We start from the raw sequence: 27,175 nt of genomic DNA on the forward strand, positions 1-27,175 counted from the left end.
AATAACTAGAGAAAATATATTTTGATATATGTAGTCAGGAACTATTGTAGATATAACTAGTATCTTTTAAAGTAATTTTTAGTTTGATACTCATACTCACCATGAATAAGTAAAGAAGAAGAAAGAAATGTCATCATACCAATTTTTAAAATACTTTATTCTTCAAAATAAATTTTTGGCTGGCATAGTACTTTGTGGATGCCATTAAAATAATTGCCTTCAGGAATAAATGGTCCACTTTGGTGAAAGAAATAGTTAATCACATAACTTTTTAATTGCCTTAGCAGAGATGCTAAAAAGAGTGTAAACCCAGGAAACTGAGGAAATAAGATAGAGAAATAAAAAATGAAAAGCGCTTTCTCATTTAGACTGATTACTAGGAAGCACACATTTTATTTACAGGCCTGTTTCTGCTCAAGCCAGGTTTTATTTATATTTGTCTGGCTTTATTCAGAACTTTAGAATAATAACAAAAATATCTTCTTGTTACATATTTGTATTCCTTTTCTAACTACGTCTTTCTCTCCTAATGCTAGTCTTTTTTTAAAAAAAATTGTTTTTAATTTATTGATTTTTAGAGAGAGAGGAACATCGATTTATTGTTCCACTTATTTTTGCATTCATTGGTTGTTCCTTGTATGTGCCTTGACTGAGGATCAAACCCACAACCTTGGGTACTGGGGATGATGATCTAACCAATTGAGCTACTCAGGCAGGGATTATTCTTTTTTTAAAAAATCTTCATGCCAAGACACGTTTTATTTATTTTAGAGAGAGAAGAAGGGAGAGGGAGAAAGAGAGAGAAATATTAATGTGAGAGAAAAACATTGATCAGTTGCCTCCTGTATGCACCTGGACTGGGGATCAAGCCCGCAACCTGGGTACGTGCCCTGACTGGTAAATGAACCCGAGACCCTTGGGCGCATGAGACAATGCTCCAGCCAACTGAGCCACTCCAGCCAGGGCCTAATCCTAGTCCTGATTTTTTTAAAGCACATTTTCTAGTTCTTTTTTTTTTTTTTTTTTAACATATTCTTATTGATTTCAGAGAGAGAGAGCATGGGAGGGCAGGAGGGAGAGAGGGACAGAGGGAGAAACATCATCAATGATGAGAGAGAATCACTGATTGGCTGCCTCCTGCACCACCCACACTAGGGATCTAGCCCACATCCCGGACATGTGCCTTGATCAAGAATCAAACCGTGACCTTCTGGTTCGTGGGTTGATGCTCAACTACCAAGCCACGCTAGCCAGGCTCCTTTTAACCACTCTTGATGTACTCACAGAAACCATCAATTTAGATAATAGCTTATAACTTAAACTTCTCTTCTTACTAAAATCTTTTCCCAAAGGCACTAAAATGCATATGACTATACTAACCATTGTCACATTTTACCTTACTTCTGTCTATTACAAACAGTGTCTTACACACAGCTGGCATTTTATAGATGGTTTATACTAAATTCTTCAGAAATTAGTAGTATATATTTTGAAATGTTGGCCACAATAAGGTTAGTTAACACATCCTTCACCTCACATAGTTACCGTTTTGTTGTTATTGTTGTTGTTAGAACATTTAACATTGACTCTCATAGCAACTTTCAAGTATTATAACAGTGGGGAATTGTAACCCATCCCACCATTCTTTTGACATTGTTTCTGTAAGTGTTGACTGATTAATATGTAGCTTATAGATTAACAACATGTTTGCATAGGAATTCTAGGAACTAACTTTAAAAGATACAGACTCTGGCCTCAGTCATCCCAGTTCTGGGAAATTTGCTGACCTTCAACTGTAAAACCAGGTGACAAAAACCAGGATGACACACACCAGACCATTGCTTGACTGGTTTTGAGATCCTTATCAGAATGGACTGTGTTGGTCTGCATGTAGAGAACTTTTCAACCTCATCCCCTTAATCTCTTTGTTCTGCTTTCCCTCTCCCTCCTTATAATAAAAACCTCTGCTTGTACTGAGATATTAAGATGGGCTTTAGGACAAGAGTCCCCTATCTTCTCAAGTTGCCTGCACTTGAATAAACCACTTTCCTTCCAAAGTTTGGCTTTTGTTTTGGCAGGTAGCTGAACCTGGGTCTCAGTTACAGTATATTGTACAATATTATCTATATATAAAAGCCTAAGCAACTGAATGACTGAACAACTGGTTGACCAGTTGACCAGTTGACCAGGCGCCATGACGTGCACTGACCACCAGGGAACAGACACTCAATGCAGGAGCTGCCCCCTGTTGGTCAGTGTGCTCCCATAGCGGGAGTGCTGCTTAGCTAACCAACCCATTCCGGAGGCCCACCAGCCCAGTGGCAGCCACTCACTCCTTCAGTAGTCCTGCAGGTCCAATCTCCAGAGAATGGGCCAGGCACCGATGGACCGGTGCCACCGGCATGATCCCGACAGCACCGACAGCCTCCTGGAAGTCAGCCTCAGGCACCACAACCGCTTCCCCTCCCTAGACGCTCCTCAAGGAAAAAACGATATAAAAGCAGCTGCTAGGTGGTTCCCGACAACCGGTGCGAATGTCAGTGGGATGGATCCGGATCCTGGGCTGACAAGGGTGTCCCACTGCCTGCCTGGAGAGCCAATCGTGTCCTGCCCCCCACACCCCCCCGCCAAGGCGGGTGCCAGACGCAGGGCCCACAGGCCATCTGAAGGACCCTACCCATGCACGAATTCATGCACCAGGCCTCTAATTAACTATAGGTGTTATGCTGTACATTAGGTCCCATATCGTGACACTTCTCTGCTAACTCAGTCAGGTCTCCATCCTGATTCTTATAATGGCCTACAAGACCAACATGATCTCCTCTTCCCTGCCCCATCCACATCTCATGCTCGGTTAATATCCCCTTCTGATTCTGCTGCACCCAGATTGATCTTACTAATCCTCAAAAATGCCTGGCGCTTAGCTGCTTCAGGGCCTTCATACTTGAAAGTCTCATTTCCTGGAAAAAAAAATTTGAATTGTCTTATCCCCACCTCTCCTGGCAGTCCCTATTTCCTTTCACTGCATTTTTTTTTTCCTTGCACTTTTTGCTGTCTGACATATTTGCTTATTTGTTTATATTCTGTCTCTTCCAGGTAGAATGTTAGCATCAGAGGACAAGGAATTTTTTTTTTATTGCTATATCCCTAGTATTAGAATAGTGCATGGCATACATAAGATACATTAAAAAAGCATTTTTGAGTGAATTAATGTAATAGGAAAATAAGAATGGCATTCTAGTTAAGAAAGACAATGAGCAGAGGCATGTAAGAAGAAATAGGAATTGGTATAATAAGAAATAGTAACAGAGGGGGTAGAAGAGGCAGGCCTAACTCTTAACAGATTGATGGTCTTATCCTATATAATAAAAGTCTAATATGCTAAGTGTCTGGTCGTCTGGTTGTCCATTCAATCAAAGTGCAATATGCTAATGAGATGCTAAGACTGCTCAACCGCTCGCTATGATGTGCACTAACCACCAGGGGACAGACAGTTGACCGGTCTACCAGTCGCTGTGATGTGCACTGACCACCGGGGGCAGACGCTCTGACAGGTAGGTTAGCTTGCTGCTGGGGTCCGGCCAATTGGGACTGAGTGAGTTGGGCTGGACATGCCCTGGAGCCCTCCTGCAGTCCCTCCCCGGCTGGCCAACCTCCCGCATTCCCTCCTCAGCCCCAGTCATGCACCGGTGGGGTCCCTCAGCCTGTCCTGTGCCCTCTTGCAATCCAGGACTCCTTGGGGGATGTCGGAGAGCCTGTTTTGGCCCAATCCTGCAGATCAGGCCAAGGGACCCCACTGGTGCACAAATTTGTGCATCCAGCCTCTAGTTTGAAAATAAAGTTAGATCAATAAGGTGCTACCTAAGACAAAAGTCAAACACATACTATTAACAGCCAGGCAAAGGAGTTTGTGTATGATGTCAATGTAAACCATAGAGTTGTTTCAGGTTTCTAAGAAGAGTGATCTAACAAATGGTGTTTTAGGAATATTAGCTGAGAATTGGTATGGTTGGTAGATTGAAAGGGAGAGAGACTGGATGTAAGAAAACCAACTAGGTTTTTACAGTAATCTAAGCAAGAGACCTAGGGAGAGGGCAGCAGTGAAGAGAAAGGGAATCATCGAGGAAGAAAGGTAGAGTCAAGATAACACTAAGGTTTCAAGACTGGGACACATGAGGTTATTACAGTAGGGAGCCAGCTGGATAATTCTAGGTTTTGCAAAGGTTGCTAACATAAAAGCCTTGTGTTCCTTCAACTTATTGCATAAGGAAATAATGCTAAAAACATAATGTCTTTCACTTCTATTTTATCTTTAAAATCAGTAGTAGTAGAAAGCAGACTCAAATGGTTGCACTTGTGTGGACTTATGCTATATCCATTCATAACATTTATCTAGTATGGTGGGCCAGAAATGAGAAATCATTGCTGCAATAAAATTAAAATGTTTATGTAATTTTGTCTGTAAAATTTTAAATTATTTTTATTTTTTTCTTCTTTCCTTTATTTTCAGCCATGATTTTTAAATTCTTATTTCTTATTTACTTAATTGTAACAAATAATCATTATCTTATTTATATTAATTCATGTTCTTCTTTTCATATGAAATCAATACTTTAAACATGTAATTTCAGCACATGCCTAAACACAATAATAATGTTGATTTCACCTTTTAAATTTTGTTCTATTTCAGATTTGGTGTGAAAAAGAAGCCAATTTACATTAATGTCATAAGGGATCCTATTGAGAGGCTAGTTTCTTACTATTACTTTCTGAGATTTGGAGATGATTATAGACCAGGGTTAAGAAGACGAAAACAAGGAGACAAAAAGGTAATATTTTAGTTTTAAGACTTCTGTACAGATAATTGTTTACAAAATGCAATGAACAGTGTGCTTTTAAAGTTTATTGATGCTAGATACTTGATATAATAGAACAGGCAACATCTGACAATTTTTCTATTTGTTTATTGTAGAAAATTTGAAAGGAGCCCAATAGTATAAAGAAGCAAAAGTAAAACTACTTTATAGTTGATACTTTGGAGTACATATAATGTTTTTGTCATTACAGAAATATTTTATTTATGTTCAAAGGCTGAATATTTGTTTTATTATAGTTATTGTATTAACAATATTCTATGAGACCATTATAGTTATTCATTAATATGATGTATTTGTGTATGTACTTTGGTTCTCTTAGTCTTTCTGATCATCAGTTTAGGGACACTATTTTGCTAAAGCAGCCTTTTTGTTTTGTTTTTTTTGTGTTTTTTTTTTTAAACAAGGAGAGAATTATGGCTTAACAGCGTTCTTAGCAGGTTCAATATTGGGTTATGTTGTATTTATGTGTATTCCCCAGGGGAAAACCAGGCTTGTTTTTCTAAAAAAAACAGACTGATTTGTCAACTTTTCTGGTGGATCACCTTTACCAGAATTTCATTGCTCACAGGATTGGCCAAGGCATAGGAGACGCAGTCTGATATAACCTGAGACCTGCTTCATTTTCTTTCAGGCATCCAGCACTTCAGCCACATGAAATATCACTGTCCTCCAGACTTATCACTTCTTATTTTCCTACATGTGTTGTTCCCTATATTGACGATGTCTTTTCTTCAATATGGAAAATTCTTTGTCCACCTTTAAGGTCCAGCTCAAAGGTTACCTCTTCCATGAAGTCTTTTTTGGTGTCTCAGGCAGTTAGTCATGTCCCTTTCAAGGCTCCCAGAGAATTCCATTCAGATATCTCTTTTAAGCATTTGTTTTGTGATATTTGAATTATTTGTTTACATATATGCCCTCTCCAAAAGGTTGTGAACTTCCCAAAGCAGAGGCTCTATTTAACTCATCTTTGTTCCCCCTGGTATTTAATATAGTGCAGTGATGGCGAACCTATGACATGCGTGTCAGAGGTGACACACGAACTCATTTTTTTGGTTGATTTTTCTTTGTTAAATGGCATCCTATCTAATAATAGACAAACATGGTAATTGACCATACCTTCGCTACGCCTCCCATTGGCTAATCAGCAAGATATGCAAATTAGCCGCCAACAAAGATGGTGGTCAATTTGCATATGTGGGCGCGAAGCGGCGGAGCAAAGGCTTGAAGGCAGCTCTGGCCGGAACAGCGAAGACTGAAGGCAGCTGTTCCGGGTCCCGGGTGCTGGAGGCCTGGGTCCTGGGTGCTGGAGGCCTGGGTCCCGGGTGCTGGAGGCCTGGGTGCTGGAGGCCTGGGTCCCGGGTGCTGGAGGAAAACTGGTGCCGGCAGCCAGGGGAAGGGAAGGCCTATTGCACGAATCTTTTCGTGCAACAGGCCTCTAGTTTAAATATATAAAATAAATATCAAAAATGTAAGTCTTTGTTTTACTATGGTTGCAAATATCAAAAAATTTCTAGATGTGACACGGCACCAGAGTTAAGTTAGGGTTTTTCAAAATGCTGACACGCCAAGCTCAAAAGGTTCGCCATCACTGGTATAGTGTCTAGTTCATCTGTGTGTACTTAACAGATAGTTGAATGAGTGAATTCTGCATCTTTTTTTCCTAAAGTGTTACATGATAGTGATGCTAGATATCTATAATAATAAAAGGGTAATATGCTAATTGGACTGGACATCCTTCCAGATGTCATTCTGGACAAAGCTGAGGCCAGAGGGAAGCTGCCTGGGTCCCGAGTGCCTGCTGGCGGGGCAGGAGCAAAGCTGTCTGGGTGCTGGGTGCCTGCTGGCCAGGCCAGAGCAAAGCAAGATGCCCAGGTGCCAGAGGGAAGCCGGTGCTGGCAGCCAGGGGAAGGAAGACCTACTCTTGCATGAATTTTCATGCATGGGGCCTGTAGGTTAATATAATAGAACAATTAACATCCAACAATTTTTTTCCAAGTTAGTGTCACATGAGGCGGCAACATTTTTTGTTTTATTTTACTTTTTTATGTTTCTATAAATTGCTATTTCTTTTCTTAGTCTCAAAACTTTAGGTAGAAGATACTAATCAAAACACAGATAGCTGACCAAAACATTATTTTTAGTGTCTACCAATGTCTTAGCATTACTTAATCTCCTAAAAAGATATACTTATGTTTTTGTAGGTATAAAATTTTATAAACTCTATTAATATAACTCTTGACCCAGTACTTTAGAATGTATTAATAGTTATTTCTAAATCATTTCAACACATTACTTTTTTTAAAACCCTATCACTTACATTAGTTTTTACTCAGTAAATATATCCATCTCCTTCCTTCCACCAAAGCAGTTTTAATGTTGGTAAGGCAAAGATTCACAGTCACCTTGGTTCCTACATCCACCATTTGTCATTGTTAGTCCTGGATACCATGGTTTTGTGGTTTGGAGAATTAGATAATAATAACACTTAGTAATGATACAACAATAATAATAGCTCACATTTATTGAGTGTTTTTTGTGTATCAAGCAGTATTTTAAAGTGTGTGTGTGTGTGTGTGTGTGTGTGAAGTAGCCTGTACAACAATTCTATGGGGATAGTTGCTGTTATTGTCTCCATTTTATGGATAAGGAAACTGAGGCACAAAGGGTTAACCTCGCTCAGTGTTAGCTGGAATTTAAACCCAGTTGCTCTAACTCCAGACCTCACAGTTTTAACCCCTCTATGTCCTTTAAAATGGAGGGAGGAAATGCAACATGCTACTCAACCTTTTTTTGTGTGTGTGAGAGATATTCCAAAGTTACATATTCAGTACTCAGATGCAGATATTTTTTTAACATAATTTCTCTTTTATATTTGAACATTTTAGGTAGATATGCTTTTTTAACCATTCTTCACCCTGATGGTGACAAGGCTTGCTTGTTTTTTAAATGTCATTATAAAATACATATAAATACAGCTACTTATTTAGATGTAATAGGAGTGACATTAGCAAAATTCTATTGCATTACCTTAACTCTCATGAAGACAGGACCATCTGCAAATGCTTTATGAAAGTGGAAAATTCCTTTGTTTTATGATTGACAGGTGGGCCTTTTCAGTCTTATAACATATTGAGACATACAAATTTTTATTAATTTGGCTTATTCCTCATGACACAACTGTTGGTAACATTCCAGGACCCAATATTGTTTTATTGCAAATAATTCCTTAATATTTTTAACTTTGCAAGAGTTTTCATTAATAAATTCACATCTGTGATATTAATAAGACTGCATGGCATATACAGTGAAACCTTGGTTCTCTTCTCGAATGTCTCCTATCTGGAACAATTCAGTTGTCAACCAAGTTGTAGATCAGTTTTCTCTATCTTAAAGGTGCATAATCCAGAGTTAGCCTTGGCCCGTCTTCTTCCCAGGTTTCTGGTTGGACCATAGGTGGTTTCAAGAGAAAACAGAAGGAAGATTCAGTTGTAATGGAGTTGAAGAAAGAGATAAAATTGGACATTATTTTTAGTCATGTATGAGTAAGTGGAGGTATCCACTAGAAATTGTATTTGAACCTCAAAATATAAGTCTGAACTAAATCATAGATTAGAGAGTCATCAACATTAGGTGAGAGTTGAAACAAGGAATTGAATGAAATTGCACTTGGAGACATAGAGAGTATGAAAAGAGGACCAGATGAAAAAGAGAGGGTGCAGATATGTAACTCAGGGAATGCTAACATTTAAAGAGTAGGCAGGTAAAGAGCAGCATACCAAGGAGACTGATGTGAGAGAATCAGAAGACAAACCTGGCATGTCCTTGAAATGAGTAGGAAAATAATTTCAATTGCAAAGGGCTTAGTGGAATGAGGCTTCAAATCTGTCCCTTTGATTTGTCAATGGCAAGTCCATCAGGGATGTCAGAGAAAGGAGTTCAGGTGGAATCCAAAATACTGAGAAGCCACTGAGAGGTTAGTTAAGACTGACCCGAGGAAGGACTACTTTTGAAATAGAAGTTTGGCTTTGAAAGAAACAAAAATATCAGGAAATGTTTCTTTAAGATGACAGACACTTGGCATATTAATATATCTGAAGTCAGCAAGGGGTGATTATACAAAGAACTGAAGAGAAATTGACGGAGCAAGGGTCTCAGAAGGGGGTGAGAATGGTGTTCAAAGATAGGAGAAGCAAATGTCTCTTTAATGCTGCGGGCAGTAGGGGGCTACAGATGCAGATAAACTTTTATCTAAGCAGGAAATTGAGAGAGCTCGCGCTTAGTTTCAGTTTTCTATATAAAGTAAGAAGCAAAAGCATTTGCAGAAGAGGGTGCAATGTACATATAATTGCCATTACCATCAAGTATCAAATTTTGTTTATTTTAACCTTCAATTATAGGAGTTAAATATCTAAAGTAATAATCTAAATGGCCTCAAGAATATTTTTATATTTATTTTTTCTAGTTTTTTTATTTTTTATTTTCTTATTATATTTTTATTGATTTCAGAGAGGAAGGGAGAGGGAGAGAGAGAGATAGAAACATCAATGATGAGAATCATTGATTGGCTGCCTCCTGCACTCCCCCTGCTGGGGATGGAGCCCCCAACCCCAGGCTTGTGTCCCTGACCGGAATCGAACCCGGGACCTTCAGTACGCAGGTCAACCCTCTATCTATTGAGCCAAACCCAATGGGCATATTTTTCTGCTTTTATATTGTACTAGAGGCCCAGTGCACAACATTCATGCACTCGCGGGGTCCCTCAGCCAGGCCTGTGCCCTCTCACAGTCCGGGATCCCTCAAGGGATGTCCAACTGACGGCTTAGGCCTGCCCTCTGGGGCAGTTGGACATTCTTAGTGCTGTCCGACTGCCACCACTGCTACGCTTGCCAGGCGTGAGCCCGGCTTCTGGCTGAGCGGTGCTCCTTCTATGGGAGCGCACTGATCACCAGGGGGCAGCTCCTGCATTGAGTGTCTGCCCCCTGGTGGTCAGTGCGCATCATAGCAACCGGTCGTTCCGCTGCCCAGTCAATTTGCATATTAGCCTTTTATTATATAGGACTAGAGGCCCGGTGCACAAAATTCATGCATGGAGGGGGGGGGTCCCCTCAGCCCAGCCTACAGCCTCTCCAATCCAGGACATCCCTTTCGCAATCCAGGACCTCTGACTCCTAACTGCTCACCTGCCTGCCTGCCTGATTGCCCCTAACTGGCCCCATTGCCAGCCTGATCACCCCTAACTGCCCCCCTGCTAGCCTGGTCGCCCCCAACTACCTCCCCCACCAGCCTGGTCGCCCCTAACTGCCCCCCCACCAGCATGGTCACCCCTTACTGCCGCCCCTCCCAGCCTGGTCGCCCCCAACAGTCCCCCTCTGCTGGCCTGGTTGCCCCTAATTACTTCCCCCCCTGCCAGCCTGGTCGCCCCTTACTGCCCTACCTGTCAGCTTGGACACCCCCAACTGCCCCCTTGCCGGCCTGGTCGCCCCTCACTGGCCCCCCTGCCGACCTAGTCACCCCCACTACCCCCCCCAACCGCTGGCCTGGTTGCACCCAACTGCCCCCGCTGCCAGTCTGGTCACCTCTCACTGCCCCCCTTTACCAGCCTGGTTGACCCTAACTGCCCCCCCTGCTGGCCTGGCTGCCCCCAACTGCCTCCCCACCCCCACCGGCTTGGTCGCCCCTCACAGCCCCCTTCTGCTGGCCTGGCCACCCCTCACTGCCTCCCCTGCTGGCCTGGTTGCCCCACACAGCCTGCTGCTCAGTCATTTGGTCATCCCTCACTACCCCCCCTCCAGGCCTGGTTGCCCCATGCAGCCTGGTGTTCAGTCGTCTGGTCATCGGTTTGGTTGTTTCAGATGTGATGGTCCCTGGCTCTCTCTATATATAGATAATAAAACATTTGGCAGGTGAATGAGTTAGAGTAGATACTAAGCTTCTAAAACAAAGAAACCTGGATCTAGAAACTTAGGAGCCTGGACTCCAACTAGGACTTATTCTACTCCATCTGCTTCCTCTCAGTAATAATAGGTGGTATTTGTAGATGTCTCGTTGCAGCATCCACAGCTCCTGAGTTTGTTCTCTGGTATCTCAATATTATAGCATTTCAAATAGATAATGGCTACTGTTAAAATGCGTATGACAGGGAGTACTCACAAAGGTGGAATTGAGTAATTTTAGATACATAAGCTGTGAGCCTCTTTTCCTTTTAAATACTTCAGTCAGGTGCACTTGCAGAGGAAGGCATGCAGGTCATAAGTATCTGAGGTCACTTCTGCTTTGTACAATGAAGAGACTTAAGTGTAGTCCTACTTTATGTTCTTTTCAAATGATTATTTCATAGATGATTATAATAAAATGACTATAAAGAAATGATAGTGTCTTTAGCCTTGTTTTCAATAGTAAGAGGTTCGAAAGTATAAATATACAAACATAATATAAACCAGTACTTATTTTTAAGGACAGTTTTTTATCTGGGGGTTTTCTGTTCATATAGTAAAATAACTCATGCAAACACTGGCATAGACAAAGGTGTGAGAAAAATCCATGTTTAACTTTCTTCAGTTATGTGAAAACACTCTCAGGTATGTATTCATAACCTGTCTATCCCTTTAATTCAGTATCTCAGTGAATGGGAACCCTCATTGACTTAGGTTTATGGCTCATATGTGCTGCTGTGTCTTCGTTCCAGACGTTTGATGAATGTGTAGCGGAGGGCGGCTCAGACTGTGCTCCAGAGAAGCTCTGGCTTCAAATCCCATTCTTCTGCGGCCACAGCTCAGAATGCTGGTAGGGAGATCAAGTTGGCTTACATTTTAATCTTCCTCATTTCTCTATAATCGGTATTTCACAAATGTGCATGTGTTAGTCAAGGGTTAGGTATAAGGAATTAATGAAAGACCAGACTAAAAATAACATGTGATTAAGTAGTACTTCGTCTTGTGATTACCTTTAAGTGCATTCAAAAGATTCTTCATGTATAAATATCCTTGCACTCTTCCCTCAGATGCTGGTTTTATTTTTAAATGTTTTGTTTGTTTTTAGTGTTACATGTTTTGCTGTATTCCAACAGAGCTCTTAATTAGAGGTCAGGGATCATTTCATAAACCTCATTTTTCCCTAAGCTTATTTTTTTGGCCATTCGTGTTAGATCAAGTAGGACTTTTGTCCCTCTGGGTAAATGATTCACCTGGTTTCACTGCTAAACTGATTTTGACTTGAAGAGACAGTTATGGTTGTGGTTTAGTCTGCTAGTAAATATGAGGTGGAAAATAAAGATGTTTTATCTTTTATAAAGAGTTTATTTCTTTGGAATGTGCTGAGTTTTCAGTTTTTTAAACATAATGGTATGTCTTCATTTGATCTAATCAATAATTTTAATAGAAAAATTTGAAAAAACAGGAACACAAGTCGAAAAAACTGAAACACCATAATGAGATTCAAGGAACGCCTTCTGTTCTTTTCTTCATTGTTTGAAATATATTATTTGGTCACTGTGAAATTAAAAGTCCTACACAATAGGTTATATGAAAGTATAATAATAGCTTAAGAAGAATTGGAAGCATAGGAAGAATGTCTTAGTTTTTAATCATTTTTGTAGAACAGGGGATTGGTAAATTGCAATCTGAAACCAAATTTGAATCATCACCTGGTTTTATAAAGTTTTATTGGAACATAGCCACATTCATTTGTTTACTTACTGTCTGTGGCTGTTTTCATGCTGCAAGAGCAGAATTAAGTAACTGTGAACCAAGACCATATGGCCTGAAAAACCCAAGATATTTCTTCTCTGGCCTTTTATAGAAAGTTTGTCAACCTACACCTTCAAACAATAAAGAGTATTGCTCTTTTGTGGATTATTGAGGAGATTTTAATTGAGCTTCTTAAGTATGTTTTACAAATTCATAAGACCTCCCAGTTCTATGAATCTGTAAAACATACTTAATAAGCTCAATTAACTCATTTATTCTCCCCTCCACCTCACCACAACTTTTTAATGGCTGAGAAGACAAAGTTGGAAAGGTAAAGTCACCAGCTGAAAAGTATAGTTTACTTAGAGCCAAACCTATTAAGAGCCATTAGCTGACAATCCTATATGCAAATTGACCATCACTCCAACACACAAGATGGCCAGCAGGGGAGGGCAGTTGTGGGCAATCGGGCCAGCAGGGGTGGGCAGTTAGGGTGACTGGGCCAGCAGAGGAGGGCATTTGGGGGGACCAGGCCTGCAGGTGAGGACAGTTGGGGGGGACCCAGGCCTGCAGGGGAGGGCAGTTGGGGGAAACCAGGCCAGCAGGGGAGGGCAGTTAGGGGCGACCAGCCCGGCAAGGGAGGGAAGTTAGGGGTGACCGGGCCAACAGGGGAGGGTAGTTGGGGGTGACCAAGCCTGCAGGCAAGGGCAGTGGGAGGTACCAGGCCTGCAGGGGAGGGCAGTTGGGGGAAACCAGGCTGGCAAGAGAGGGAAGTTAGGGGTGACCAGGCCAGCAGGGGAGGGCAGTTGGGGGCAACCAGGCTGGTAAGGGAGGGCAGTTAGGGGTGACTGGGTCAGCGGGGGAGGGCAGTTGGGGGCAACCAGGCCTGCAGGGGAGGGAAGTTGGGGGCAACCAGGCTGGCAAGAGAGGGAAATTAGGGGTGACCAGGCCAGCAGGGGAGGGCAGTTGGGGGCAACCAGGCTGGTAAGGGAGGGCAGTTAGGGGTGACTGGGTCAGCAGGGGAGGGCAGTTGGGGGCGATCAGGCCTGCAGGGGAGGACAGTTAGGGACGATCAGGCCAGCAGGGGAGGGCAGTTAGGGGTGACCAGGCCAGCAGGGGAGGGCAGTTAGGGGAGAAATCGGGCTGGCAGGGGAGCAGTTAGGCGTTGATTAGGCTGGCAGGAGAGTGGTTAGGGGGTGATCAGGCTGGCAGGCAGAAGTGGTTAGGGGCAATCAGGCAGACAGGCGAGCAGTTGGGATCCAGCAGTCCTGGATTGTGAAAGGGATCGCAGATTGGAGAGGGTGCAGGCTGGGCTGAGGGACATACACTCCCCACACCCCCATGCACAAACTTTGTGCACCGGGCCTCTAGTGTAAAAAAAAAAGGGGGGGCGGTTCCTGGCAGGACCATTTCTTATCTTACTTCTGTTCCTCAGAAATGATGGAAAAACCTACGCTCACAAATTAAATTCAGATAAACACTAAACTCAAAGTGCTTAGACCTTACTAGGTAGCTTTTAAAATGAACAGTTACTTTAATTTAAAAATATGAAGTGCACAATAAATCAGATAAGAGAAATATGTGTTATGTATACATTTTTTTTAACTGCCCTCAAACTAAATTTTGTTAATATTAAACTAACTGTAAAGTCTGAGTTTGCACTGCATAGTTGAGCAGAAACTGGGGATAGAGGCAAAGAAAATTAAAAACATGTGTCTCTTAAAGGACATTAATAAAAGTGCTAAGGCTTTGGATGGACATGTGTTTATCTATTTTTTCCATAATATACAGTGGCAAAGACATCAAATATACTTAGCAGATTGAGCAACCAGGTTCTTAATTTCTTTTCTTGGTTTTAGGAATGTGGGAAGCAGGTGGGCTATGGATCAAGCCAAGTATAACCTAATTAATGAATACTTTCTGGTGGGAGTTACTGAAGAGCTTGAAGATTTTATCATGTTACTGGAGGCAGCTTTGCCCAGGTTCTTCAGGGGTGCTACAGACCTCTACCGTACAGGTATATAAATGATGGGTTTCTTTCTAAAGCTGTCCTCAACTCTCTTCGTTTGAAAAATGAGAAATCTGTGTGATTTGAAATTTCTTAAGGAACTTGTCTGTTACTCAAAGTAAATTGTCTGTTTCTCCTCAACATTTTCAATACAAAACAATTCCTGGCACACAGATGGTGTTCAGTAAATATTTTTTGAATGAATGAACATCTATTAGGTGATAATTAGCAGGCATTGTAGGAATAGTGGAAAGATGCAAACTACAGAACCAATCTCAGAAATGTGTAATATTTTATAATTCCAGTACCAAGTATTATGACTGTTCCACCCTCAGACCTACTAATGCCATTTGAGTATAGGCAGGACAGTAGAGCTCGGTCACTTTAATGATGACCATCATCTGCTGTGACTGTTACAGTCCTCTTAAGAGATGCTTCAGCAGCCTCGGCAGTAGTTCACACCTGAAAGTGACTGTCTAGTCTCCCTTGGATGGTTTTGTTTCTTTGTTCAATGTTATTTTGCCATTCTCTGATAAGATATTGTCAGAGGAGGTCTTTTTCTAAGATATACATATGCCCTAGTTTCTAACATATAATTATACTAGAGACCTGGTGCATGAAATTTCTGAAATGGGGGAGGGGGGTTCCCCTCAGCCCAGCCTGCACCCTCTCCAATCCGGGACCCCTCAGGAAATATCCGACTGTCAGTCAGCTATTTCAGTAGGCCCCAGGATCGGGCCTAGACCAACAGTCGGACATCCCTCTCACAATCTGGGACTGCTGGCTCCTAACTGCCCCCCCTGATAGCCTGATCACCCCTAACCACCTCTGCCTGCTGTCCTGGTCGCCCCTTACTGCCCCCCCCTCCCCCCGCTGGCCTGGTTACCCCCAACTGCCCCCCTGCCAACCTGGTCACCCCCAACTGCCCCCCCCTTTCGGTCTTGTTGCCCCACACAGCCTGCTGTTCAGTTGTTACTATGATGGAGTCCTGGACAATTTGCATATTCCTCTATTATTAGTATAGATGGAGTAAAGGTAATGAGAAATTAGTATTAAGGTTGAAATAGGTATTTTACTCTCTTTTCGAAATTGAACTAGTGAGAGCACTTGAGAGTACGGCATATATTGTGATAGTCTTCAGTGATGGACAGTCCTTGCTTTTACTATCTGATAGCTCATTAAGTCTTTCACTGGTTAAAGATTTACATTAAAAGCAATAAATCACATTTTCAGTAGGATTAGGGCACTGGTTTTTGCCCTGGTGATAATACAAAACAGTTGTTGCCTGTCCTTCCCTGTTAACTTAAACCATCTCTTCAAATGAAGAGGCATTGATCTTTTGTGTGTTCTCGGAATTATTTACCTTTTCTTTTTTTCCTTTATAAGTAGGAAAGAAATCTCATCTTAGGAAAACCACAGAGAAGAAACTCCCCACTAAACAAACCATTGCAAAACTACAGCAGTCTGACATTTGGAAAATGGAGAATGAGTTCTATGAATTTGCACTAGAGCAGTTCCAATTCATCAGAGCCCACGCTGTCCGAGAAAAAGATGGAGACCTCTACATCCTTGCACAGAACTTTTTCTATGAAAAGATTTACCCTAAATCAAACTGAGTACAAGGTGTGACTATTTGATTTTTCAACTAAAACTTGGACCCTGTCTTCACCTTAGTTCTCAGATCCACAGTTCATATTGAGCCAAGTTAGGAACAAAAACGATCAAGGAAAGTAGATGCTAGCTGGCATGTCAGTGGCCGAAGAAGTTTAAGGTTCAGCCTTTTTTTTTTTCTAGTTAAATTTTGGTGGGAGTTACAACCTCCTGCCTGGGAAAATCCTATGTATCACCTAAAGTAAACACATAGCAGTTCTAATCAAAAGGCTAAATACAATTTTAGAAAAAATTCTGATACTCTGTTTTTTGATAAAGCGCTTTTTTCAACTAACCACGAATGAAGACCAATCCATTTGCTCCTCGGCCTTCACCCGGAGGGTTGGTTACGCAGCTGCACTGAGTAGTGTTGCTGCTGGTGGGCAGTGTGCGCTTCATTTCTGTGAGTCAAGTTTCATGAAATTATTGGAATCCTTGATCATGTTTGCTAGGAAGTGTCTCTGCTGTAGTTGGAATTGCCCATATTTATGTAGGCCATGTTCATTTCCTTTAAAAAAATAATTGCCATTAGTGTTAAAAACCAATTCAAACTATTACTAATACTGTAAAAAGATCAAAGCAGTGTTTCTCATTCCTGTCTCCAGTATCTAAGATTGGGGAGACACTACAGAGAACGCTGAAATTTTAGTTGAGGCTTCCACACATTAATATAAAAGAAAAGTAAGTTTAGTATTTGTTTCTCCAGGTTATCTGTAAAGCTGTCAACAGGTACTGGTGACTCCATATTATAACTCCATTTAGTGAGCTGTGGTATGGGTAGGGTTTTCCTACTTCTGTACTTTTACTTGTAAACTATTTTTACTATGGTGCTTTATAATGTGTTTTAAAGCATTGCATTTACAAAAAGGAAAATGCTGTAAATATTGCATATTTTATGTATTTGGACCAAAAGGTTAAAAGTAATTAGACAAAAGTGGTTTTGCACCCATTTTATTATGTCAAGTAAAACCATCAGACATACTGTTCTCGTATTTCTCATTTAACTTTAAGATATCACTGAAATTAACCCTAATAACCTTTCAATTTTGATACACAGTACATTGTTCAGAATTGGGGGCAGTAGTTATAAGTGGAAAGAGTCCTGGACAAGGAGTCAGAAAACTTGATTTCTGGTCCTGGATCTGCCACTTTTCAGCTGTGTGATCTTGGGTGAGTCACTTAACCTCTCTCTGCCTCAATGTCCTCATCTTGAAATGAGAGTAGTAATACCTGCTGTACCTACCTCGCAGGGGTGTTGTGAGGATTAAATGAGATGGCATATGAAAGCACTTTGAAACTGTAAAGTGCTATATAAATGTAAGGTATTATGGAAACATCTTGAACATATAGTTTCATACTGTTCATTTTTTAAAAAAGAAAGGGAAAGTCCACTTATAAGCTGGTTGAAAAAAAATTTAATCTTGATATAAATTTGTGTTTGATAAATATCTTCTCAGTGTTTTATCTTCCCTGTTTCAACTATTAAAATATGAAGCACCTGTGAATTCTTAACAATTCATGAGCATCTGCTTGAGTTCAGGAGGTTCCCTGTTTGAAAAAGTCTTCATTAGCTGACTCAGGGCAGGGAAAATTTGTTCTTCAAATTTGGAAGAGTTTTCTGTTTTTATTTTACATTACCATTCAGAAGTGGTAGCTGTTTTGTACCTCTAGTTTTTAAGGTATATTTTGCAGTTTCATTTACCTGGGCATTTTTTACCTTCTTCACCTTCTTAGAGTGACAGAGATAAAGAAATTTAGAAACATTTTTCTAAAAGAATAATCTTTAGTATCTGTAGTTTAAATAAATATTCCCAAACAAGGCCTCAACAAACCATGTTAGCATTGTAGGCAGGTTGCTTTCAAGGCTATTAATTACATGGGAGGCCAGGAGCGAGCACTACTTATCAAAAAACATTTATTAACAAATTTAGAGAAGAGGAAGTCAACAGAATCATTTTCATACCCTTTCCCCCCAGTAATAGGAACCTATTAAGAGAACATTGACAGGCATACTTTTCTTATTTGGCTTTCTGTATTTTTTGTGTGTATTAATGTTTACAGATAATTGTTGAAAATATATACAAATTATTTCCTTGCCCCAAAGGAAAGCACCATTTCCAGGTGGAGCGTTTGACATTTACCTGCTAAGGAGCCCCAGTGTGTTGGTCATTCTTGGAGTACATGCCGAGAGCTCCCTGAGGTGCATTAACTCTTCATTTAACCAGAGGCGCACATAGTGCACTAAGCCAGGGAGTCAGTGAGCTTTCTCTATAAAGGTCGGGAGAGTAAATTTTTGAGGTGTTGCAGGCCATATGGTCTCTGTCACAACTACTCAACTCTGCCAGTTAGCACAAAAGCACCCATAGACAACACATAAACGAATGAGATGGCTATTTTCCAATAAAACATTATTACGAAAACAGCTGACATGCCCAGGGGCTGTAGTTTACCAACCCCCAAAATAGATAATTATTTATGGAGAAATCATTTTTGAATCTGTACTCTAGTGGCCTAAAAGAGTTTATATACTTTCAAAAGCTCCTAACTTATATCCAAAGAATAGCTTTCTGATTCAGGCAGTCTCTCCCACAGATGCATAAACTTTTATGACTTAGATTGCTTCCAGGTGGACATGTTTTCTTCCCCAGTTTAATAGTTCAGCGTAGGGGCTTATTCTACCATCTTTTAGGGTAGGTTAGGATTATCTTTCCTGGAGCCCGAGAAAGGGTCAGATTTCATTCCATCTGGTCCAGTATAGCCCCAGGAGTCTGATACGCACAGAGTCCTTATAATACCTAACTTTGTAGCAAATATATAGAACCACTGAGACAATAATGTATTTTTTTAAAATGGCAAATGTGGTTTTCTTTTTTTAGCCTTTGTGCTTTTTCAGTATTTTGATCATAGGGAAATTTTTTTTTAACAATACAAAAGCAAATCAACCAGTTTGAATTTTAAGATAATGTTATGTGTGTGTGTATATATACCTATCTATATATGTTTATTTCCCCAAAGAGGAAAAAGTACCTTTTTGTTCAACTTGTATCAACTCCTGTTTTCTAATTGCTGTGAAATGGCAAACTGTTGATAAATTATTGTGATTGTTTTAATGTAATGGAGAGGATATATTTTTATTTTACCCAGCTTTAATGTGTAAAGTATCACTTAAATATATCCGATAGCAACACTTAAGATATTGCATGGGGATTACTTTGCTTTTCTATCATCATCCATACTCATTTGTGCAACTTTGAACATATTGGGTACTTCTGAATTCCTAATGATTGGGTTTAAATTTTTGAAAATTGGAGAATTTGAACTTACTGACTTTTAAAGTTTAAATTTTATTTTCTATTCTTAAAACTCAGTTAATGTCTACAATTTGAAATCTACTGTTGTTCTTTCTCTATATATGTCCTATTGAAAATTCCTAAAATTGTTAGTGCCATCAGTGATTTACAAACAGTATTTTGATATTGCAGATGATTTGCTCATTGTATTTGCATAGTTAGAAAGAAAATAGTTTGTAGACAATGACTCTCTTTTTCTAATAAAATGAAATAAAAATTCTAAAAGCACTAGAGAATTTAACTAAAGGCTGGTTCCCAAATGCATAGCTGGTATTTTAATTTATATTTAGATTCTACATAGAGAACATCTGTGTAAACCATGGTATTTGGGTTTTCCCAGGGATCATTGTCAAACACACCTATGGTCCTTGAATCCTTAATTCTGAGAAGCACCCAGTACTGTAACCTTTTAGGAAGTTTGTCTTTAAGAGAGGTGCAGGTGGTGCTTCTAATTTATGATTTGAAAACTTGCCTCTTCGTAAATTATAGCTATTTAGTTTGAGAGGAAGCGGGGCCATTGTGTTAAATTTTGCATTCATTTACCCTGTGCAGAGTTGCTGTCTGCTGCCAGCTAAACTGCTGCTCAGGCAGCCTTCGGAGGGGAAAGCGACCCTGTTTCAGCGGCACTGCCAATTCGGCGCCTCAGGAGTGGAGCTTGCTTTCTGATTTCCTGGAGTGGGAATTTGAGAGATTGAAACGGGTGCTCAGTTAGTCAGATTTATCCTATAATTTAAGTTCATGCAGCTTGGTGACCTTTGCAGCACTATTTATAAAAGGGCCCCATGGCGATGATCTCTTTAAAACACACTACTGGGTAAGCCTGTGATTTAGACACAGGTGCTGTCTGTCTGATTTCATAGGAGCTTCTGTAGCTTTCTATGGAGAGGTCTGTGAGCGTCTCTACAGCAGTGTCGAATGTAATTTTGAGAAACGGATTGTGTGTTTTGATTTTTAGTTTATAAATACACAGACAGCTGAATAGTGCCTTTCCTCCCTCACAGTCCGTGTTGGAAGACGCTCACTTCTTGCTTTCTCTGCTCTCTCTCCCTTCCCTCCTCCCTCCCCCATTCAGTTGATTCATTTATTCAATACTGCTTCCAACGTGAAACCATTTTGTCACATCTGCTGGAGAGATAATCACTCCTTTTCCTTAACATTCTGCCAGCTTTCTGTTGTTGAAGTGTTTCAGTTGATTACCTGACGCAAAAGCTATAAAATAAACACTCCGCGGGCAGGGGAGTGTTCTGGTGTCCTGTGCTAGTATTGTCCTCGGAGCCTGGATGCTGGTGGACCTTTTCCAAGTGGATCTGTGTCATCAGCCTCATTCTCAGAAATCACTGCCACCAGAGAGGCATCGGGACTGTGTTTGACAGTCTTTTACCCAGAGGGGTGTGCCTGTGCTGCTATTTGCTCTCTACTTCATCACTGGCATTGAAGTTCCAGGTAGGAAATGTACAAGGCACACTGGGGATATACACTTACTTAGAAGAAAAAAGGAAGTAAGGAAAGGGCTAACAACTTAGAATAAAAAGGAAATTTGAAAGAAAAAAGTTAGTCTGATTAATATTTATTGCATAGTTTTAGACATATCCATATGTTTCTTTGAGAATACACATTTCTAATGATTATGTTTTTTTCACCCTTAAAGGAGAAACTCTCAATTACATAGATTCCCAATTCCCAGCTACAGGCTCATTGTTTGAGCAAGTAATTGATTCTTTTTATATGGTACTAGTGGCTCAGTGCACAAAATTCGTGCACATTAAAAGGGGATTAATTAGAGAAAATATTTTAATGTTGCTATTTGCCCTTTATAATAGAAGTGTCAGAGATGAAAGAAAATTAGTAAAATGTATATGGAAATCTTCCTCCTGTCAGAGTCTGGGGCACGCCGTGGGACCCAGAGTCAAGTCCCCGCCCACCTGTGGCACCTCAAAATCGTGCAAGACCCAGACCCGGCCAGCATCACCTTTGTCAAGCCCCACCGGGCAGGGGGCACAGCCTCAGGTCCCCTGGCCTGGCCCTGGGTGGGGGGCACAGCCTCAGGTACCCCGTCAAGCCCCACCAGGTGAGGGATGAGGCCTGAGATCCTCCATCAATCCCCACCAGGAGGGGGGAGTGCAGCCTCAGAGCCCCCGTCAAGCCCTGCCTGGTGGGGGGTGCAACCTCAGGTCCCCCAGCTCAGCACCAGGCGGGGGGCTCAGCCTCGGGTCCCCCGGCCTATCACCGGGGTGGGGTGCGCACCTTGAGGTCCCCATCAAGCCCCACTGGGCAGGATGTGGCCTGAGGTCCCTTGTCAAGGCCCGCTGGGCAAGGGGTGCAGCTTCAGGTCCCCTGGCCCGGCGCCGGGGACATGGCCTGAGGTCCCCTGTCAAGTTCCACTGGGTGGGTGGGGGGGCACAGCCTCAAGTCTCTGCTGATTGCTCATTAAAGCTCATTATGGGAACTCAGCCTCTGCTGTGGGTGCAGCCATCTTGTGTTATGGAAATCCCACCTCCGCTATGGGCACCACCATCTTTGTGATGGTGCGATGGTCAATTTGCGTATTCCCTCTTTATTAGATAGGACTAGAAGCCCGATGCATGAATTCATGCATGGGTGGGGTCCTGCCGGCCCACCCCAGTGGGGGCCCATCAGGCTGGGCCATTGCGGTGGAGGGGCCGTGGGCAGTTGGTGGCCAGCCCCACTCCTGACATTTGAAGGTGGTGGGTTCAATTCCCAATCAGGGCACATATCTAGGTTGTGGCTTTGATCCCCCATTGGGGTGCATATGGGAGGCAACTAATCGATGTTTCTCCCATTCCTCCCTCTCAAATAAAAACATATCTAGGGTGAGGATTAAAAAAGAAAAGAAAAAAAGGACATTTGCCTTAGAGTTTTAAGTTAGTTGATCATGTTAGAATTAAAGGTTGTTAGACTATCTGAAAAATAAAGTTAGTTTACAGTGATTGTTGCCTAAACCCACACATTTTCACTGTACTGTTATCATCACCAGCTTTTTTTTTTTTTAATTCTCACCCAAGGACATTTTTTCCATTGATTTCAGAGAGGAAGTGGGAGAAGAGGGAGGGGGAGGGGAGAGAGAGAGAGAGATAGAGAGAGGTGAGAGAGAAACATCAATCGGTTGCCTCCCTCACACTCCCTGACCAGGGACAGGGATCAAACCTGCAACCCAGGTTATGTGCCCTGACCGGGAATCAAACCTGAGATGCTCTAACCCACAGGACGATGCTCTAACCCACTGAGCCACACCGATGGGGCACCAGCTCTTTTTTTTTTTAAAGCAGCAGTTGAAATATCTGAATTTTCTTCCAGTAATAAATGGAAAAATGCAAGTTTCAGATCACTGTCCACTCATTTTTCTCTGGAGGAATTCCCCCCACTGTTACCTGACCTTGTCTTCATTACATCTCATCCCACCTTTGTCACCTCAGAGCACAAGTGTGGCTCCTTGCAACAAAACAACAAATAAAGCAGCATCCTATATAATAAAAGGCTAATACGCAAATTGAACGGCGGAATGACTGGTAGCTATGACGTTCACTGACCACCAGGGGGCAACCACTCAACGCAGGAGCTGCCCCCGGTGGTCAGTGTGCTCCCACAGGGGGAGCACCACTCAGCCAGAAAGCCGGGCTCACAGCTGGTGAGCACAGCGGCGGTGGCAGGAGCCTCTCCCACCTTCACGACAGCGCTAAGGACCCATTGGGGAACAGGGAGCAGGCCTAAGTCAGCAGGCGGACATCCCCTGAGGGGTCCTGGACTGCGAGAGCGTGCAGGCCAGGCTGAGGGACCACACCTTCCTCCCCACCTCCCCACCCCCAGTGCCCGAATGTCATGCACTGACCTCTAGTCTACAATAAAATTTACTTCAAAATGCACACTTCCCTTCTTTCTATCCTAGGAGTAACTAGTTGAGCAAACAAGGAAAATTTTTTATAAAGTCACTATCCTCTTTTCAGTTTGTTATATTCTTATAGCATGAGACTAAATAAGAAAATTTCAAAGAGCTGTTTAAGGTATAATGGACTTCTAGATTAGATATTTAGCACTTATCATCAGTGAGGAAGGTAAACAACAGGAAAAAATGTAGGAAGGATTTGTTTTTGTCTTTGCCTTTCACCTATTTCATTCTATGAGAGAATAAATTCCCTTGAATAGATTATTTTTTGGTTTGAAAACAGTGACTGTGCGGTTCATGAAAAGATAATCCCTAAGAGCCTGGTCGGTGGGCTCTGTGGTTGAGTGTCAACTCAGGAGGTCACAGGTTTGACCCCTAAGGGAGGATGGGGGCAGCTGATCGATGATGTTTCTCATAGATGTTACTATCTCACTATCCCTCTCCCTTCCTCTCTCTCTAAAAATCAATACAAACATATTTAAAAAAAAAAAAAAGATAATCCCTAAGAGTGGGCTGGTCGTTGCTCCTTTCTTCTCACCTTTTGGCCATGTGTTTATTCAAAACCAGATCATCACAACCCTCTTTTTGGAAAAACTTGATTTTTACCTCGAAAATTGAGATCTCAGACATTTTGCTCTCCTTTTCCCTACAGTCCTTCACCATGTACTGTTATTGCAGAGATTCTCACAGCTAGACCACTTTCGAAGGATCTAATTGCAAGGTATAGAGAGATCTAGGAGAGGCTGTAACGGTGAGACCTTTTACATGGCAGTTAGACTATGGGCTCTGGAGTGCTACAACTTTCTCATTTTGAGCAAATTAACCTTCCTAAGTTTCAGTTTCCTCATCTGTAAAATGGGAATAACACTAATATCAACAGTTAGTTTGAGGATATGTAAGCTTACTTAGTACTTACTTAGTGCCTGTTCCTGAAATACTAGAGAAGTACTAACTTTACCCCCTATGATAAATATGAAAGAAAAAGGTGAGGAATTATCTATTTGGGCATACTGTGTTGAAGTGTATATCCCCTCAATAATCCATGAACACGTGTCAGGCATGAGGAATATGAAAGAGGAACAGGAGGCATGGCCTCTCCTGGTTGAGAAGAGAGGACACGAAGAAATACAAACCATTGTGCAGAAAGCTCCACCTTACTGATAAACCACCTCTTTTGTTGTAAGGAGTCATAACCGCAAGCACCCTGGGACCTTTTAATTTAATTCACTTAATCTCTTAGTTTTAGCATTAAAATAAGCACCAACCTAGCCTCGTAATCATGTTCTAGACACCTAGGGCCTATTCGTTTGCTCCAGAATATAAACCTCCATATCCGTCTCATAGGCTTAACCCCATGACAAGTGCGTGTCCTCACACTTCTCTAGACACCTGATTGGGTTCAGAGGTTAAAATGATAAGGTTTTTTAGGAGCGGCATTGTTGACATCCAGATGTCATTTTTAATGCTATTTCAATTCCAAAGTCATTTAAACACAAAGCTCTGCACATAGTCCCAATTTTACAAATGAGTTGTGTTCTCAGAATTCATTATAAACTAACTAGAGGCCCGGTGCACGAAATTCATGCAGGTGGGGAGGCGGGTGTGTGTGTGTCCCTCAGCCTGGCCTGCACCCTCTCCAAAATGGGACATCCCCCTCACAATCTGGGACTGCTGGCTCCTAACTGCTCCCCTGCTGGCCTGATTGACACCTAACTGCTCCCCTGCCAGCCTGACTGCTCCCAACTGCCCTCCCCTGCTGGCCCGGTCGCTCCCAACTGTCCTCCCCTGCCAATCTGATCACCCACAACTGCCCTCCCCTTCCGGCCATCTTGTGGGGGCCGTCTTCTGATGATGTGAGGGCGGCCATCTTGTGATGATGTAAAGGTGTCGCGTGAGGATCACCTAGGCTTTTATTAGTATAGATTGTTTCAAATCATGTAGAACCAGTATTCTATGTGGGGGCCCCACCCATAAAAGTTAAAGATAAATATGCATGGATTATCCCTTCCTTAGAGCAGAGGAATCTCAGGGCTGCGTCCTCCTGGGATTATGTGCTCCCCACAGAGATCTTTCCATCTTGAGCCCTAAGCTAAGTAGTTTGTATTTTAATCTGTGGGTGGTGGGGGTTGTAAGCAGAAGATGAAGTAGTCTCAGTGAGGTTTTCAAAGGCACTTGCAGCAGCGGGGAGAACGGACTCAGACTGAACACCAGGAATCGGAAAACCTCTGAGGAGGAGGCCACTGTGGTTCTCAAGGGAAGTTGGGATAAAATTGGGGAGCAGCAGATGGATCTCGGGGCCAGAAACGCCAGCAGTCAGTCACTCAGGCTCTTGGCAGAAACTAGACATCAAAGAAGCTCTGACACTTAGACACCTAGTTTGTGATTTAAAAAAAAAAAAAATATTGTGCCTTCTGAAAGTACCAGATCAAAGCTCCAATTTGCATCTAATTGAGTGTTAAAATCTGGCCAAGAGTATACCTACAGTCCCCAAGTCACCAGTTTTCTAAACTTTGGTTCTCTTTCACACATGTCAACCAAACTGGCCTAAATCTGGGTATTTCATGTGGCATCCCTAGAGATTTATTAAAGTGCTCGTGCCAATACCGTTTTCCTGATTCTGCGTGCCCCCGTTTCCTTCCAGCTGTTTGGCATCAACAGTGCCCACCTGTTTCTCATGAATTCTATCCGTATTTTTTTTTTTTCTCCTTGAAGCAGGAGCCCAAACCAAGGCTCAGTCCATAGCTCACGGGGCTTAATAACACGTCAGGTCGAGAGGTAAGACACAATGTAGAAAGGCTTTAGCCTTATGTATTAGAAACTGATGTTTTCATCATCTTGCAAAACTGACTGGCGGAAGTCCACCTTTTCCGGGTAACAGTGGCTGCGTTTGGAGTGGGCAGCACCTCTCTGAAGATGCCTGTCTGGAAATAAGTGACGTTCTATTCAACCAAGAGTAATCAGAGAGGTGTTTTGTTTTGTTTTTCCCTTTAATAGTAATTTAAATTTTCCACAGGATTGGTAATTAGCTCCCTTGGCAGAGCGTGGTTATCTGATCAGACGCGCATGCTCATTAACAGTGAAGACGCAGGAGGCTGGTTCATTTCTGTGTTTTTAAAGGAGGGGTGGACTGGCTTTAGGCTTCCTTTTCTTGCCCTTTCTCACTCTTGTCCTCTCTTGTCTTCATCTCATATGAGGGCTCTTCAAGGAAAGCCTTAGACACGAACAGTGTTTACGAAGTGGGACAGTTATATTTTGCCTCTATTTCCACCATGCTGATGGCTCCCTACTTGATCATTTAAACACTGAGCCAAGCCCCGGTGGAATCAGATGCCTCTTCCTGCCGTCAGACAGTCTGTAATGTTCGATACGGATCTTCCGAGTGGACACGATGGAATGAGATTGGTCTCTCTGGGAGCCGACACCGTTCATTTGGTGGGAAAGTTATCCTGGGGGCCTGAGGACTGCCAAGAGCAAAGTGGAAACAGAGCCCAGCCTTTTCCTCTTATCAAGATCCACAGCTGGCTGCACACTGCGCGGCCGGGCTCCACGGTAAAAGGATTGAATAATGAACTGGAGCAGAAGCCAAGGAGGAGGTCCCCGCCACCCACAACGGGAATATAAGTTTCATGTATTGTAACTTTATTACCATTTTTTGTTCTAATGTATGACAGAGACAGGAACCTCTGGCATGGAGTCAGTGGCTA

At 42.1% G+C, this 27,175-nt stretch overlaps 1 protein-coding gene across 4 annotated transcripts in view; it reads left to right on the plus strand.

Annotated features, from left to right (window-relative positions):
- The window catches only part of HS2ST1 (heparan sulfate 2-O-sulfotransferase 1), a 153,481-nt gene extending 133,683 nt beyond the window's left edge, over positions 1 to 19,798 (plus strand). For 3 of the 4 annotated variants that reach the window (XM_036349441.1, XM_036349442.1, XM_036349439.1), the window contains 4 exons: positions 4,691 to 4,829; positions 11,563 to 11,660; positions 14,422 to 14,579; positions 15,957 to 19,798. In XM_036349441.1, coding sequence (XP_036205334.1) covers positions 4,691 to 4,829; positions 11,563 to 11,660; positions 14,422 to 14,579; positions 15,957 to 16,186 — 625 coding nt within the window. In that variant the 3' untranslated portion in view covers positions 16,187 to 19,798. The remainder of the gene's footprint in view (positions 1 to 4,690; positions 4,830 to 11,562; positions 11,661 to 14,421; positions 14,580 to 15,956) is intronic. The other variant, XM_036349440.1, reaches the window with a different exon arrangement.
- Positions 19,799 to 27,175: the final 7,377 nt, after the last annotated feature.

The sequence above is a fragment of the Myotis myotis genome, unplaced genomic scaffold, assembly GCF_014108235.1.
Source record: "Myotis myotis isolate mMyoMyo1 unplaced genomic scaffold, mMyoMyo1.p scaffold_m19_p_2, whole genome shotgun sequence".
Taxonomy (NCBI): domain Eukaryota; kingdom Metazoa; phylum Chordata; class Mammalia; order Chiroptera; family Vespertilionidae; genus Myotis; species Myotis myotis.